Below are 17,875 nucleotides of genomic sequence, written 5' to 3'. Positions count from 1 at the left end.
AAATTAATATATAAAATATTTTTATTTTTATTTTATATCATTTATATGTTTTTATTTTAAAGAGAAGAAAAATATTTTTATTTCATCAATTTATAATTAAATTTCATAAAATAATATGAAAATTATTTTCATATTCTTTTTGTAAATTTATTTTACTATACATGATTATTCTTACTCTAATTATTGATCTAAAGTTATTCACAAACAAGATGATAAAACACTCACTTTTTATTTGGTTAAATGTATTAAAACTTTTATTTATATATCTTAGTAAAGAGTTATTAATTTTTTAAAATTACCAAAATTTATAAATTAAAAAATTATCAGTATATAAATATTTTTGAAAAATAAAAAAGATTAAATATTTTGATTTAAAAATAAAAGATGAAATTATGAATTTAAGATTATAAGAGATCAAATGACAGTTTAATTAAATAAAATATGCATTTTACTAATTTTATGATGAAAACCAAAAAATGAAGATACCATTGCCCCCAATAAGGACATTTCCGTGATTTCCCCTAAATTCTTTGGTCACTGACAGCTTAATTATGTAATTATTTACTTATTAGTAGTATCTTAAAAAAACTCCCAATTTCATTTCATTTTCACAAATAACGGAAACTCTTCAAGAAAATATTATCAAACTCTTCAAGAAAGGAAAAGTGAAATTCTAGGTTTCAGAAATTTCAGTTCCAATTTCAATTTTCGTTTTTCTCAGATCCGATTTCCAATTTTTCCCACTCAATCTCATTTTCCACGCGAATGAAACTCAAAGAAAACCTCGCCATTTCCAATTTTCCAATTTTCACTTCGTGATTTCCGTTTCCTAAGTGAATGAAAGAAACGACAATGTTGCGTTTGGAGCAGGAAAAGATCCGCAAACGAATTTGATTCCCAATTCGTTCTTCGAATTTTTGATTGCCATGGCCGACGCTCTCTCGGTGATTCCGGCCGCCGTGCTTCGCAACCTTGCCGACAAGCTCTACGAGAAGCGCAAGAATGCTGCACTTGAGGTTTCTTTTTTCTCTCTTCAAGAATCTTGATTTTTCTTTCCTTTCTTTTTTTGGTCGTTGTTTCCAATTTAGTGAAATTTGAGGGCATTGGTGAATTTTAAAGGACCTTTTGTTATTATTATTATAGGTTGAGGGGATAGTGAAGCAGCTTGCTGGTGCTGGGGATCATGATAGGATAACTGCTGTGATCACTTTGTTGACTACGGAATTTACTTATTCGCCACAAGCAAATCATCGCAAGGTAGTGCTAATTATGTTATTTATCTTTAATTTGGGTTAATTATAGTTTGAATTCAATAATTTGAGCATTTTATTTTTAAATTAAATGAAGGGAGGGTTGATAAGCTTAGCTGCTGCTACTGTTGGGTTGACTACTGAAGCTGCTCAGCATCTTGAGGTAAGGGGTTGCCTATCGCTAGTTATTTTTGTCATGGATTTGATTGAACTCTTCCCACTTATTAAATATTTAAATTATGCAAATTTCATTTTGGGTGGTGTATCTTAGAAGCTTGGTAGTGGTCATTGGGTTTTAGTGGAAGAGAATATTCATGGTCAGGGAAGGATCCAGGAGTATATTAAAGGGGGGACCGTTTTTTTTTTTTTTTACATAATTATTTAAATATTTAAGTTCTAATAAATAATGATTTAATAAATAATAAGTTTTAAAAATATTTATTATTAATTTTATGGATAATATTAGAGATATGATCTACTACTAGAAAAATTTTAAGCAAATATCAACTCAAAAACATACTTATCTTATATATTTTACTTTATTAATATTTTTTAATTTTAATTTTTTTTCCTCATATATACACAAAGGGTCCTAAGGGAGGGGGATTAAGACCCCTACTTGCCCCCCCTTGGACCATCTGTGGCTACATGTTTCGTCAGTTAATTGTTTAATATGCTGTTACGTGTGGAAATAATTATAAAGTTCTTAAAAACCCTTTTCATGTTCTTTAATTATGGATTAATTTTGATAGTCTTTGATTTTCTCTTAACATTATGAGTATGGACAATTTATTATTTGGACATGGTGCTATTTTCTGCCTATGGTTAAGATAAAAATAGGGTACTGCTTGATAGTCACATTGACTTGATAAGTTATGTCAGCACTGCAGATAATTCCATCTAATCAGACCTATGTGTCAGAAGCTCCCTGGGGGATTTTTTCAAATATATTGCCATAAAAATAGTTCCTTTTCAGTTTCAGAAGTTGTGTTTACATTTTAGCTGTATATCTATTTCTGTAATATTGGAAATGCTATAATATTCAGCAAAAACTATTTGTCTTCTAATTCATAAGCAGATTTTTAGTTTTTACCATAGTTTGAACCTTCTTTAGCCTCATTTTTGTAGCATCTATAGCACAAGGCATTTTGAAAACGAAAGCAATATAAAACTGCAATTTCAAGCATGTCAGTGAATGGAATATAATAGGCATAATTTCACTGTTCTTGTTATCAACATGAAATATGCTAATTACTTTGGATGCTAGTTCTTTTCTTTTTGTTAAGCTATGTTAACATGGTTCAAAATTTTAGGACGAGGTTTAAAATAACAAAATAGATGATTTCACCTAAAAGTATGAAATTGGTGTGTATTCATTTTCCTTCTTACCTACATATTTTGTATTATACAGCAAATTGTACCACCTGTATTAAATTCTTTTGCCGATCAAGATAGCAGAGTTCGTTATTATGCTTGTGAAGCATTATACAACATAGCAAAGGTGAAGATCTAATTCTGCTTACCCTTATAAACCTTTAATATGATAATGTACAATCCTCCAATGTCAATCTTGTTTTGATGGTAGGTTGTGAGAGGAGATTTTATTATATTCTTCAACCAGATATTTGATGCCTTATGCAAGCTTTCTGCAGACTCAGATGCCAATGTACAAAGTGCTGCTCATCTCTTAGATCGACTTGTTAAGGTATAATATAATAATAATTTTCTCCTGAACTCCAACAATCCTTTGAGCAGATTTGCATGTGAGCATAACTGTACATATCAGATGTTTTCCAAATAGGTATTGATCTAATAATGATTTGAATTACTGTTCCATTATCATTAACAAATAATGATTAAATGTTACTTTATTCAAACAGGATATTGTGACTGAAAGTGATCAGTTCAGGTGCCCCTTCTTACTTCTATGCTATACGTTTCTCTGTATCCTGTTGTGAGTACAGAGATCTCTGACTGATTTGTAATGCTTCATGCCCCTCCATTTTATCTTTTGATTGTCAGTATTGAAGAATTTATACCATTGTTGAGGGAGCGCATGAATGTACTGAATCCATATGTCCGTCAGTTTTTGGTAGGATGGATTACTGTATTGGACAGTGTCCCAGATATTGACATGCTTGGTTTTCTTCCTGATTTTCTTGATGGTAAGTGTATCAGCTGAAGAATCAACATTTATGTTTCTATTCACTTGACATGTTATATACAACATCAATGTAAACCAGCTAATCATTCATAAACATCTCAGGTTTGTTTAATATGTTGAGCGATTCAAGTCATGAAATACGTCAACAAGCTGATTCAGCTCTTTCTGAGTTTCTTCAAGAGATTAAGAATTCACCAGTAAGGCTTCTACTAATGTATCTTTTTTCCTTTTTGTTGGAGTAGCAAGTCTTTCGAAACTATTCAGACCACAATTCTGCTTTTAGGGCATTGTTTTTCGTGTTAGCTTCACGGGGAGGGTTTATTACAGCCATTGTCTGCTTTCATATGTTTCCCATCTTTTGGGGTTCATCTCTTTGCTGACTCCTTTCTGTTTGTGCATTTTGTGTTGATTAACTCTGATGTACAAGTGTGCATCATTTTCATCTAATATATTGAAAGAAAAGCAAAATGTTTTGTTCATTTGTCATTTTCTGACTCGAGCAGTGCTACTCTTGAAGTCTGTAGATTATGGTCGAATGGCTGAAATACTGGTACAAAGGGCAGGTTCTCCAGATGAATTTACTAGGTTAACAGCTATCACATGGGTGAGTGGTATTGCAATGTTTTGACTTGTTAAATAAGTCTTTATTCTAATAAACTTTCATTTAGTGTTGGCATCTAGTCAAAATTATTATGTATTGTTTGCTGTTGTTCATTATTATTTTCCTTAAATAATGTGTGTTTTCTTGTTTTAACAGATAAATGAGTTTGTCAAACTTGGTGGAGATCAGCTTGTTCCATATTATGCTGACATTCTTGGAGCTGTTTTGCCTTGCATATCTGATAAAGAAGAGAAAATTAGAGTGGTAGGCCTACTTGAGCCTTCCCTGTTTCTCCTCCTCTTTACTTTTTTTTTATTTTTAATTTACCTTTTTAAATTTTCTGTTTTGTATGATGTTTAATTTTGTTTGGAAAACAATGCTTTGGAAATAATTTCTGGCTCATGTATAAGGTTGCTCGTGAAACCAATGAAGAGTTACGTGCAATCAAGGCCGATCCAGCTGAAGCATTTGATGTAGGAGCAATCCTCTCCATTGCTAGGAGGTGTAATTTTTTTTTTTTTACCCGGGAAATTGGCTAGGTTTCAATTTGAAAATACTTTCTATTAAAAAATTATTGATTTGTATAGTGCTTTGGGAATCCAAGAATATAAAGGGAAATGATTATGAGGGTCTGTTTTGTTTAGCCAACTCTGTTTTGCATTTATTATTCTGTAGAATGATTTTGGGAATGGTTTGACTGGTTAGGCAACTATCTAGTGAATGGGAGGCTACTCGTATTGAAGCTTTGCACTGGATATCAACCCTTTTATCCAGACATCGTAGTGAGGTGATTCAATTTAATTCATCTTTTATTTTGATATATTTTTAGGCTGCTATTAATATTCAGACTTTTTTTTTTGCTCAGCAAAAATAAGTTAGATATATATATATATGAGTACTAGAGGTACTAAAGTTACATGTTTGGGATTGGGTAGACATTTGGTTCCTAAGATCAGACTTGACAGTCTGGATAGGAACCAGAAGCTACTTACAGTATAATCTGTATACTACTTAGATCCTATATCTGCTACCCTCTCCTGATTACAAAAACCTTTTCTTAGGTTACTCGACCATTGATTGAAATCTGTTACAAAATCTTTTTCCATGTATCTGAACCATGTCCAAACTAAGAAGATTGCATCATCCATCAGTTTACTTCCATTGAAGGTGTCATTTGAGAAAACTATCCTGTTCCTATGCTGCCAAATAGTCCATGTTAGTGCTACCCACCAGCACTTCCATCTGTTGGCCCTTATTCCAGCGTCCAACACATTTGCATGGTGCAGAAAATGTTGTCTCGGATTATGCAGGAAGGCACCTGAGATGTTTACCCAAGTCAAAGACTCCCACCAAAGAGGAGGGTTTTACTGCAGTTGAAAAATAGATGAGCTGCATCCTCCTCCTTGTTCCTGCAGAATGGGCATAGTAAATCATTGATCTCTACATGTCTCCTTCGTAGGTTTAATTTTGTTGGCAATCGGTCTCTAATTAACCTCCACGCAAAAAAGGATGTTTTGGTTGGGATCTTTAATTTCCACAATTCCTCAAAAGCTCCATCCAGATTCTCATCCATTGATTCCCCCATCAGCCAGATTATATGCACTTTGTGTTGAGTATTGGCCATTTGGATCTGCTTTCCACACCCAGTTATCTCTTCTATGTGGCTGGATTAGGGTCCGCGCTATATCCCCCAAGAAGCTGTCAGCCAAGTCGATTTCATTGTCAAACAAGGATCTCCTCCATATGAAATTCCACTCCCAACCTGCATCTGTGTGACTTAATCTAGTCTCTTAATGTGTTCCTTGGAGTCTTTGTCATATAGCTCAATTCCATGCCCCTTTCTGTTGTTTATGCCCTTATATGTCATGACCGACCCTTGATTATAGGTTTTCTTGAGAGTTTTATTTCTATTGATTAATAATAGAATTTACTTGGCTGTAACCAGTAACTAATGCTATTTTGCTCTTTTTATATTTTTACCCTTTTGCTTGAATATCAAATGAGACTATTCTTTCCGTTTGGTTATTCCAGGAATAAGGGATCTACTTTGATTTTATTTGATATGGTTTAATTTATTATGGTTAGAAAAGGTCTTAGCCATTAAGTGAATGCTTGTTTGTGCTTTTCCAGAAAAAAACTGTTTTTGTTTTTTAATTAAAAATATCTTAAAAAATTCAGAATAAATATGCAATGCTTTTGAAAAAACCAGCAAAAGCCTAAAATAAAAATCTGTTTTACGACTTCCTCAGAGGTTGAAAATAGCTTTTAGAAAAAAGGAACCTTTAAAAAAAATGCTGAATTATAGAATTTTAAGTTTTCTAAGCTTTAACAGCCAGGCCCTTCACTCAATTCTGCAAATAATTATGATGTTGTCATGACAACCAAACTGAATAAAATAACATAACTTTCTTTCTTTATCACAACAACAATTGTTTTATCCCATTGGATGAGGTCGGCTACATGGATCATGTGACATCACTAGGTTCAGTCAACAATCAAATTCCCTGGATATTATTTACTCTGTGTGATTCCTTTTAAGGATCCCCTTCAATGTCTTTTTTGTTCCCCCATTATCACTTTTTACAGGGCTAAAGGCCATGCGATCTACTTTCCTCTCCAGTGCCTTTAGTGGCTTTCTTTGCATATGTCCAAATCATCTTAAACAATTTTGTGTCATCTTATCCTCGATGGGTACCTCACTAATATCTCCTCATATTTAATCATTCTGTACCCTATCCTTTCTTGTGTGGCGGTGGCCTGACCACATATCTTAGCATTCTCATTTATGCTAATTTTTCTTTGTTTATTATCACACAACACACAAATATAGTTTGTGTACAAATTTATTGTTTGGTGTCAAGAAAGCATGATACTTCTAATTAGTAGCCATGTGTCAAACATGCATTAATGTTGGACATGGCATGGGCACTTAAAACGATTTTAGCTGCATTTTACAAATTTTATTACTTTTAGTTTTTACAACTTTGATACCAATACAAATTGGAATACTACAATATTAAGATAAATTGTAGCAGTTAATTAATTATGTTTAGATGACTCATGCTCTTTATTAGAATTAATCCTCATGTATTTTAAGAATTTTATTTTATGTTCATTTCAGCTTTGTTTTGCGGTTTTGTTAACAACATCCCTTAGAGCTAATTTGAAGCAACTTCAAATGGAAAGTTATTTCTTGGGAAATAAAGTATTTATTGCATTGGAGATAGAAAAGTTGAAATAATGAACTCTTTCCAGAGAAAAACTTTCCACCTTTAGTTGCTAAGGACTGATGTATACAAATCAGCTCTAAGGACTGATGTTAGCAAAACTGCTAATTTTATGTATATTATAGAAGTGCCATGTCCTGCAATTTTTGAATTTTGACGTATATTTGTGTCCATGTTGTGTTGTATCCGAGCCTTCTAGTTTGGAAATCTTTTTCCTTTTGTGCACAACTTTATTTTTCTTAATGTCAGCCCCTTTGAATAATTACTTTTTCAATTTGCACAAAATATTTTGTAAGGGTGTGATTCCATTACGTCCATGTTCACTGAAGACTTTCCTTGTCTGAAACAGGTTTTGACATTTCTGAATGACATATTTGAAACCCTACTCAAAGCACTTTCAGATTCATCTGATGAGGTAGTGTCCTGGTGATGACATGTTTTTCTTTCTATTTTTTATTTCATCAAACCAATCATTTATTTCTTGTGATCTTTGTGCATAGTGTTTATCAAAATATTACGTAGATAAGTTATAGTGCATACATATCCTTTCAATTTAAACAATCACAAGTAGTTGAGATGCTAAGTCTAATCACCTACCTTAGGTGTTTGGAAATTTGGAGTGGCCTAGGATTTCTATTCTCTAATACTATCTCCAGTCCTCTTAATATAAGAAACAAATGAGTACATTTTTTGTCCTAATTATAAGAAACATAGACCCACTTTTAGATGTATGAATTGCTAATTTCCTTTTATATCCTCAATGTATTGTGAAATCTATTAATAAGACACCCACTCATTCCCTATGCAGGTGGATATATTTATTGGTTTATTAAGTCACAGTAATTGGTGGGAAAAATTATCTCTTGAATTATGTAGTGTCATTAAGTATAGCTACTATTTAAACCATTTAATTCTATGGGTATTTAGGGAATACAATTTAGTTCATGACATTATTAATTAAAATTAACTAACTAAACTAATTTCATTGGTCTTGATAAATTAGTAATTTGTTTCTTATATAAAGGACTGGAGGGAGTATTTTTTTATGGGTCTATACATTAAATTTGTTCTAATATTAGATGATATGCAAAGAGATTGGACTTTTTTTTTTAATGGTTGGGAAGACTTCATATCCCTTTTTAACTGCCCGTGCCTCCTTTCACAATACATCCTTGGACAAAATGAGGAAGACCATTCAGCACATGCCCTATTGGCTAAAGGGGTTATCTAGGTACTGCAAGCCATATTATACTGAGAAACGATGATGTTGGTTGTGCTTCAATTACATAGATATAGTGATTGAAAGTTGGCAGTTGCCATTTCCCATTCCATCCTATTATGGTTCTTAAGAAGTATCATCGTTTCTATAAGATATGTAGTTTTCTTGAGAGAGAGAACATGGAAGATGATAAAATTTGAAGATCAGAAGGATGAAAGCTCAATGTTGTTGCTTTATAATTTAATTTTTACTTTTTACTTTTTCATTAGTGAAGCTTGATATCACGAGCAATGACTTTGATGCGTAAAAATAGAACTTGCACAAGGGAAAATGTACCCTATGCAGTAGTAATAGTGAACTAAAAGTCCGGATATCGAACCCAAAGGATCAGTTTTGTTCCCAAACAATTTTGTAAAGCTAAACAATTAAAGTTAAATTAAATGAAAGATAGTCGTGATCAATTACTCAATTTAGTAAATAAGAATCAAAGATAGTTGATGTGAAAACAATTATAATAAGCAACCTAGGATTGTGATTTCACACTTAACCCAAATTTTCCCAATTTTAATTCTAACTGTTGGAACAAATATTTTGAATTTTTGGTCCCCTTAGAGATTTTGTAAAGATGTCTGCTAGTTGATCATTAGAACCAATGAATTTAGTAATAACTTCCTTAGAAAGGACTTTCTCCCGGACAAAATCATAATCAATCTCAATATATTTAGTTCTCTCATGGAATACTAGATTAGAAGCTATATGTAGGGTTGCCTGATTATAACAACATAGCTTCATTTGTTGAGTTCAATTCTTGAAGAAGTTGTTTAATCCAAATGAGCTCACAAGTGGCTACAGTCATAGCTCTATATTCAGCCTCTGCACTAGACCTTGCAACAACATTTTTCTTTTTACTCTTCCATGAGACAAGATTTCCTCCAACAGACACACAATATCCTGAAGTGGAACGCCTATCAATGGGTGATTATGTCCAATCTGCATCGCAAAATCCAACTATTTGAGTGTTTCCTTTGTCTTCATAGAGTAGTCCTTGTCCTGAGGTCATTTTAATGTATTTCAAAATTCGAATTACTACATCTCAATGATCATTATGAGGAGACTGCATGAATTGACTCACCACTCCAACTACAAAGGAAATATATGGCCTTGTAATAGTGAGGTAGATAAGCTTCCCAACCAATCTCCGATATTTTTCAGGATCAGAATAAGGCTCCCCCTGATTGGGTAGCAATTTTTTATTTGGATCCATGAGACTATCAATTGGTCTACAATTTGACATACCAGTTTCTTTCAATATGTCTAACGCATACTTTCTTTGTGAGATGATAATCCTATCTTTTGACTGAGCAACTTCAATTCCAAGAAAATATTTAAGTTTTCCCAAATCCTTAGTCTGAAAATGACTAAATAAATGTTCCTTCATTGAACAATTTTTTCTTGGTCATTTCCTGTGATGACTATATCATTTACATAGACCACCAAGTAAACACATCTTCTCGATGAGGTATGACAATAAAAAACTGAATGGTCTGCTTCACTTTGTTTCATCCCAAAAGCCTGAACAACTGAGTTGAATTTTCCAAACCAAGCTCGTGGGGATTGTTTGAGTCCATAAGAGACCTCCAAAGTTTGCAAACCAAGCTAGACTCCTCCTGAGCAACAAATCCCGGTGGTTGCTCCATATAAATCTCCTTTTCTAATTCCCCATGTAGGAATGCATTTTTAATATCCAACTGATACAGTGGCCAATGACGGATGGCAGCTATGGCAAGAAAGAGTCGAACAAAAGTCATTTTAGCCACGGGAGAAAGTATCTCCATAATCTAGGCCATAAATCTAGATATAACCTTTGGCTACCAATCGAGCTTTGAGGCGATCAATCTGTCCATTGGCCCCAACTTTTATAGCATATACCCATCGACAACCAACTGGTTTCTTGCCTGGGGGAAGAGGAACTAGCTCCCAAGTACCATTATGCTCCAAAGCCTGCATTTCATCAATCATGGCTTGTCGCCATCTTGGATGATCAAGTGCTTCAAAAAGATTTTTAGGAAGAGAAACAGAAGATAAAGAGGAAACAAAAGAATGGTATGAAGAAGAAAGACGATGATAACTTAAGAAGTTATAAATAGGATAAGGATTATGTGTAGACTGAGTACCTTTCCTAAGAGCAATAGGCAAGTCAAGATTCTCTTCGAGTAGGTCCATGGTCGGGTTGTCTACTGGAGTAGGACATGATTCAGCTGGTCTTTCATTACCTTCAAGTTTTACGTCAAGAACTCGAGGACGACGTTGATATACGATGGGTGATCTTTGAGTCTGCTCAAGTGGAAGATTGTCAGGAATATCTATGGTAGAATCTGTGGGTGTCCCAGATGTTCATGAAGGAGCTTTGGTGATGTGGCAGCACTGCAAACCCAAAAAAGATTAGGCTTGAGGTAGTAAAGACCATGAGATTCATGTCCTACGCCAATCGTCTGACTCATATCACGTTCCTGTATGACAAAGGAGTTAGCATCAAATGTTACTGAACAATTATGAGAACGAGTAAGCTGACTAAGAGATATTATATTGAAAGGACAACCAGGTATGAGCAAAACAGAGTTTAAAGACAAAGAAGTAGGTGATACATGACTGATTCCTGTTGCTGCAACTCTAGAACCATCGACTATAGTAATGAAATGAGGAATTTTAGGAGGAGAGAGAGATGAAAATAAAGAACTATTACCAGCAATGTGATAAAAAATACCTGAATCAATTAACCATGGACTTTGATTATTACCAAATTGGGAAATGCTGGCAGTGGAGTTATGACCACATATAGTAGATGATGTTAGAGATTCCTTGGCAACTTTTAGCTGGAGATACTCTTCATAGTCAGCCTTCGAAAACTCTATCTCAGATGTTTCAAACTTTGAAATATTCACTGATTTTTCGGGGAATCCATGAATAGAATAACAGGTGTCTTGTATGTGGTCCACTCTCTTACAGTAAGAACATTGAGGGCGACCTCCTCTTCCAGCTCGTCCTCCTCGGTTTCCACGATCACCTTGTCCCCCTCGATTAGATACCATGGCAGAAGTTTCAATACCGTCACCTGAATTTCCTCCTATTTGGAGTTTTTGATATTGAGGCTGCAGTTTGGACAAAGGGACAAAGATGGGACTTTAGGTTTTGCTGACCAGATGCAGAAACCTTTAAAGAACAAACAAGGTGGCTCTAGATACCATATTGAAGAGACTAGAGGTTGTGAAATGCTTGAGTGCTTAACCCACTCACTGATCTATATTTATATAGACTTTGGGAGTAAATACAATGTGAAATTTACAAGAATATTAATGAAGTTCTAGTACCTATGTACATGCATGTGAATTCCTAGATACATGAATATGTGACTAACTAGGTACATTAATAACTATTCTTTATTGGAACAAGTACCCATGCAATGTGTGGAAAAACTACCCATACAATGTGTGTAATTCCAACACTAACAAAACCCCAAATATTGTCGATCACTAGTATTCTCAAATTCAATTATTAACCTTTGGTCATGGTTTAATAGAAATATTTAATTGACTAGAAAACATTGAGGTTTTCATTAAGATCAGTGAATGGTAAGAGTATGATTACATCACAATCCCGAACTAGGGAGACTAGCCGCTCATCGTCATGGCAAAATTAGAAATCCGAATAAAGAACATAGACATACCGAAAGAAAAGGAGACTTGACCAAAATTCGTCCTAATTGTGATCTTTTTGCTTCTTCGCAGCTAAGAGACTTCTGCACGACCCTTTTCTTTCTCAAAATGTAAATAGAACAAAAAACACTAAAAAGAGAGGCTCTCATTTCTTATTTATAATATTCTGCGGAGGCCTCCTTCTACCTTTCCTTAATTAATCTCATCAATTAGGATTTAAATCTGACAGGTGATCCTTGTAATCTTTAAGTGATAGGTGATGCAGGTGGATCACAGGCTTACAAAATTACCACATGCACACAAAATTACCATAACCATAGTCTTCTGATTGACTCCAAAAATCTAAGAGTTTAAATTCTTTCCCACATAAAGCCCATAAGCACCTGTCTTTTACAAACTTATACCAAATCGTGAGTTTTATCAAATAAAATATACCAAAATACATGATTATGACATGAAAACTCACATCAAAATATAGTCAAATATGGGTTTATCAAACTTCTAACAAATTGTCCTTAAGAACACTTTCAAGTGGTTTTTTAAATGAAAAATTGTTTCTGAAAAATGAGTGTGATTTTGTTAGAAGGCCATCAAGATAGATATCTTGTATATGCCTTCTTGACTGTTAAGCAATACTTTGAAAGTTGTATCAAATAATAGGTTGTGCTTCTAGTTCAAATAATATCTTGTATATGCCTTCAATAATTCACTTTAATTAACCTTAATTCATTTCAATTCGGTAATATTAAATAGGTTGTGCTTCTAGTTCTTGATGTTCATGCATGCATTGCAAGAGATCCCCACCACTTCCGGCAGCTTGTTGTTTTTCTAGTGCACAATTTCCGACTAGATAATTCTCTTTTGGAGAAGTAAGCTATTTTCCTTTATCCTATGAATTCTTCCAGTTTTTCATTCATTAAAATTTTAATTTTATATTATAAATTCCAGGCGTGGTGCTTTGATAGTCCGTCGCCTTTGTGTTCTTTTGAATGCTGAGAGAGTCTACCGTGAACTTTCTACAATATTAGAAAGAGAATCTGACTTTGATTTTGCGTCAATTATGGTTCAGGTTTGTGACTTTTTCAAGTGCTTAAAATGGCCGCAATGGATTTTCTTTTAATTAGGCTGTCCTATGTAATGAAGCAGTATTCATCTGCATTTAATTTTTTCCCTTTTTAAAATATTTCAGGCTCTGAATTTGATCTTACTTACATCATCAGAATTATCTGAGATTCGAGATCTTTTGAAGCAATCACTGGTAAATCCTGCTGGGAAGGACTTGTATGTTTCTCTGTATGCCTCTTGGTGTCATTCTCCTATGGCAATTATAAGTCTTTGCTTTTTGGCTCAGGTAGGAATCTATAACACGATTCTGATTATTGGTTTCCTTTTCAAGTTTTTCTTTGTCTAGCAAGTGCCCACATGCCACATACCACGGGCAGACATTGTAAACAATGTCTTTTCGTGGATATGAACCATATGACCTTTTTTAAAATAAAATTTTCTTCCCCGACAGACTTACCAACATGCCAGTGCTGTGATTCAATCAATGGAGGAGGAGGATATTAATGTCAAATTTTTGGTCCAACTGGATAAATTGATTCGCTTGATGGAAACTCCAATCTTTGCTTATCTTCGATTGCAGGTGCTTAATTAAAACAGCATGTTTCATCAGCATGTATCTTTTAATAATGTATATTTTGTACTTAGTCTGGTAAAATATGATGGATATGGAGTTGATGAATGGTTGATTGTGCTTATTTTTGTTAAACTATAAAACAATTATTTTAATCCCATATATGATAATTTTTCTTTAGGTTTCATTTATCTTACCACACACCAAATACTAAATGATTCTTGTTTGGATCAAACCTCTAGCTGACAATTAATCTGTGATAAACATACTTCTGATGCAATCGTTATCCTTTTTTATTTTTTAAAACTTAAAAGGTGGAGGTTAGCATATTAATAGGATGAGTTCTCTAATAGGCATTACTTGCATTATCTAACTCTGTTAATCCTGTATCATAATTTGAGAGAGCATTATATAAATATGGTATTGGTAAATACTAAATATTATGGATTGAATATCAAGGGTGGATACTCAGAAAGATCCCATTTTTGTAATTGATGTAATATGTAATATATGTAATATATGTAATATAACTTATCGTAACAAATGATAGAATACATCAGCTGTTATAATTTGAAATCTTGATTGTTTCTATAAACATAAAATCATATGTAGGAATATTTAATGTGGTTCTCAATCTCTTTATGGTGCCCTTTATTGACACTCTCATCTTATACTATTGCCAATCCTCATGTTAGTTTTTGCCATTTCTTCATTGTGTTTGATATGGGTAATTTTCTCTTGCATTAGATGAATCAAGTAATGATTGGTCCTCTTTTAATTGTGTTAAGGGATAGTTATCCTTTTAAATGGTTTCTCTCATGTGCTGAAGTTATTACTTAATTTTGCAGCTTCTTGAACCTGGAAGATATATTTGGCTATTCAAGGCATTGTATGGTCTTCTGATGTTGCTTCCTCAGGTATCTGCAAACAATTTCTTCTTACCTATTGAGAAGTTGTTGAGGCATTGATTTCCTTGTATGAATGGGATGTGTTCAAATACCCTTCTTTGGAGGTCATTTTTGAGACTTGCATTGGTTACAATACTTGAATTATCTCCTCTCTATATTCTTTTCTTTGTTTAGAAGTGGCATTTTGCTTTGCTTTATTTTTTTTAATAAAGCCAATTTTCTTGTTTCAAGGCACTGTTATGTCAAAAGAAGGAATGTGGTATATTACATATGTTTACTTTCCTTTGCATCCATCTCATTTTTGAGGCATTTGCTATTTGGGATTAATACGCCGCTGGACCAAATTTGTTCAATTTAGATGTTATACGCCTGAATACATTTTTAAAAGGTATGCCTAGTTTTTAAGCTGTTTTTTAGAATCTATTGGTACAAGGTTTGACACCCTTGTGTCATTGAATATAATGCCTTCTGCAAGATCATTTTTATGTTTCACTTGCATGTTTTCTTAACCATTGTGTCAGTAATATATATATATATATATATATATATATATATATATATATATATATATATATATATATTTTCCTGGAGATGTTTGTCGGGCCAGTAAGACTTGTGATTCTTATGATAATAACTATTGTTGAATGTATCAACTTGATCTTCCTGCCAGTTATACCCTCTACTATCTACACTTAATGAATAACGAAGACTTGTGGGATGGGGAGGATAGTTTTGTTAATTATTGTTTCTTAGGCAGGTCGTCTTTCAGGAATACATGGTTTGATGTTTATATATTAACTCTTTTTATACTACTGTGCAGCAAAGTGCCGCCTTTAAGATACTAAAAACTCGTTTAAAAGCTGTGCCATTGTATTCATTCAATGGAGAGCAGTTGAAAAGAATGCCTTCAGGGGATTCCTACCAATTTCGTAACGTGCCGGATGGATTTCGAACCATTGAGGATGGTGACGTAGCCAAAGATGGTGGTAGCTCACGCAATGGAATAAATTTTGCTGCTAGGCTACAACAGTTTCAGCAAATGCAGCATCAGCATCGGGTGCTTACCAAAACACAGGCAAAGTTGCGCAATATGTCCACTTCATTGTCAAAGGTTGCTGACCTCTTCATTCTGCCTGTTGATTTTGTATTTTTTGTTTTTATGTTTCACATAAATTGTTGTGTAAAAATCCATAGAATATAAAGAATATTGGAAATGGAGAGGAAGAGGGAGATGGTGCCTGATTTTTAATCGCTCAACATAGTATATTTTCTTTTATGTATTATTTTTGTCATCATTTGAGCTATTCTGCTTTGTTCAGTTTTATGATGTTATTACAGCATTACATGCAGGAGCCACAAAGAGAGGAAGAACCAAGAAAACCTCAGTCTATTGAAGTTAATGTTCCTCCTTCAAGATCATCATCAAAGAGAGGTCCAGGGCAGCTACAATTATAATTTTATATTGCTTCTGCCCATGGGGTCTAAGTTAAAGTATGTCAACTTTGAAAGGGTCGGTATGATTTGTAAAATTGTAAATCATAGTAGCTCGTATTATTCCACTTGTTATAGAAGTTGGGATGGCAAAAATTGGGTTTTTGAATCAAGATAAGTTTGGGCTTTTCCTAGGCTATTCTTTTGACTTTGTACAACGTGATTCCCACGTGGTTATGTTATTTTTTATTTATTAAAAACCATGTGGGCTAGAGGGAGATATTTGATTTAGTAAAATGTCTTTTGTCTACCTGTTAATCATATACTGCCATATGAAAATATAAGGAATTAGCTACTTTCACGAAGAAATCGCACAATTGGCTAAAGTATACTCTGCAAGGGATTATGTTTATAGCATTTGATTAAATTTCATGACATAAAGCCTGTGATTACCTGTTTAATTTGGGTCTACAGTTACAAATTTCTACTTGACTAACTTGAAACGGCGAGATTAAACCATGGCTAAGGGAGCTCTTGTTTGATTGTCTCGTACTGGTGAAAAGCAAGCAAAAATTATTAGGGATGGAATGATTTAGTTTCGTGTTGTAGAGAAGGTGCGAAAATTGTTTGCATCTTTTGCCTGATTTAAGTTTTATTTTTTAGTGTGTTTTTGCAAATTGTCTTTCGCAAGGAATTTTCTTTTCGGAAAGGAGTAATTTTTGTTTTTCAACTTGTGGGTTAGGACTAGTCAAAACATTTATTAAAATAAGATGGTTTTGCTGAGAAATTGCCTAGCATTTTAAAGGGATCAGATACAACTTAATTTCATCATTTGTTGAGTTGATCACTATTCCAGTATTCCTTGATACGCAATTGCTTCTGGTTTGATTTGCGTGGGACCTTTTTTCCCCTTTCTAATCATTAGCCACGACTAGTAAAAACATTTTTTTAAATAAAATACTTTGCCAGGAATTTAAGAGCTATCCTCTATAATAAAACTTTCATCATTGTTGAGTTGATCACTGTTCGTTGATTCACTTTCGGCTGTGACGTGACTTTATTTGCTGACGTGTACTTAACCAAACAAATATGGAGAATATATAGTTTTTGGTCACTAAATGATGTTAAATTCACGCAAAAAGATTAATTATAGTCCCTTTTATTAGGATTATATTTGATTTTGGTTCCAAAATATTTTTTTAAGTCAATTAAGTCTTTGCTTTTCAAATCAAGCAAATTTGGTCTCTAAATTTCTTATATTTGAAACTCTTAAATTCTCATTTACTATATGTTTATGATGGATTTAGGATATAAAATAATTTTAAAAGTTTATAAATTAGAAATTTGGTAAAAAAAATTGATAACATTTGAAGAATTTTATAGTAATGTGAAATCACGGTTTGAAGAGGAATTTAAGAAAAAAATGAGTAGAAAATAAAAGCTTAAAGGTGTTAGGTAGAAGAAAATCAATACATATCAAATTTGCTTAATTTTAAAAATAAAGGGACTTGGTTGGTTTTTAAAAAAATAATAAGAAGACTCCCATTTTTGGAGACAATGGAAGCATCACTTCACGGGATAATCTTACCAAACTAGTCTTTTATAGTTTAAGGACATAATACACTTACTTTGCTTAATATTAGTAGAAATAATCAATGGTGGATAAATCGTGGTACGTAGTGAAATATGAAGAGTGCCTTTATGGAAGAGTAATGCATACAGAGAA

The 17,875-nt window shown here is 33.4% G+C and overlaps 1 protein-coding gene across 2 annotated transcripts; it reads left to right on the top strand.

Moving 5' to 3' along the window:
* The first annotated feature begins 598 nt into the window (after positions 1-598).
* Positions 599-16,518, top strand: LOC114384509 (protein VAC14 homolog). Of its 2 annotated transcripts, none has more exons than XM_028344193.1 (20): positions 599-1,016; positions 1,144-1,257; positions 1,348-1,413; positions 2,662-2,751; positions 2,836-2,955; positions 3,131-3,159; positions 3,273-3,415; positions 3,517-3,611; positions 3,932-4,018; positions 4,172-4,279; positions 4,426-4,517; positions 4,721-4,802; positions 7,592-7,657; positions 12,928-13,043; positions 13,123-13,243; positions 13,364-13,525; positions 13,691-13,819; positions 14,659-14,727; positions 15,539-15,829; positions 16,069-16,518. In XM_028344193.1, the coding sequence occupies exons 1-20, from the start codon at positions 927-929 to the stop codon at positions 16,171-16,173; spliced, it is 2,175 nt and encodes a 724-aa protein (XP_028199994.1). In that variant the 5' UTR covers positions 599-926; the 3' UTR covers positions 16,174-16,518. The 2 variants fall into 2 exon arrangements, with proteins under 2 accessions (XP_028199994.1, XP_028199983.1); XM_028344182.1 differs by having other exon boundaries at positions 16,057-16,518.
* Positions 16,519-17,875: the final 1,357 nt, after the last annotated feature.

Source organism: Glycine soja, chromosome 2 (assembly GCF_004193775.1).
Source record: "Glycine soja cultivar W05 chromosome 2, ASM419377v2, whole genome shotgun sequence".
NCBI lineage: Eukaryota > Viridiplantae > Streptophyta > Magnoliopsida > Fabales > Fabaceae > Glycine > Glycine soja.
The sequence above is the reverse complement of the archived record's forward strand: the minus strand, read 5'-3'. Positions and strand labels throughout refer to the sequence as shown.

Coding starts and splice junctions, on each gene's coding strand:
- LOC114384509 (XM_028344182.1), top strand. CDS start 927: ATGGCCGACGCTCTCTCGGTGATTCCGGCCGCCGTGCTTCGCAACCTT. Junction 2,956..3,130: donor TCTTAGATCGACTTGTTAAG/GTATAATATAAT, acceptor TTATTCAAACAG/GATATTGTGACTGAAAGTGA. Junction 4,518..4,720: donor ATCCTCTCCATTGCTAGGAG/GTGTAATTTTTT, acceptor TTGACTGGTTAG/GCAACTATCTAGTGAATGGG.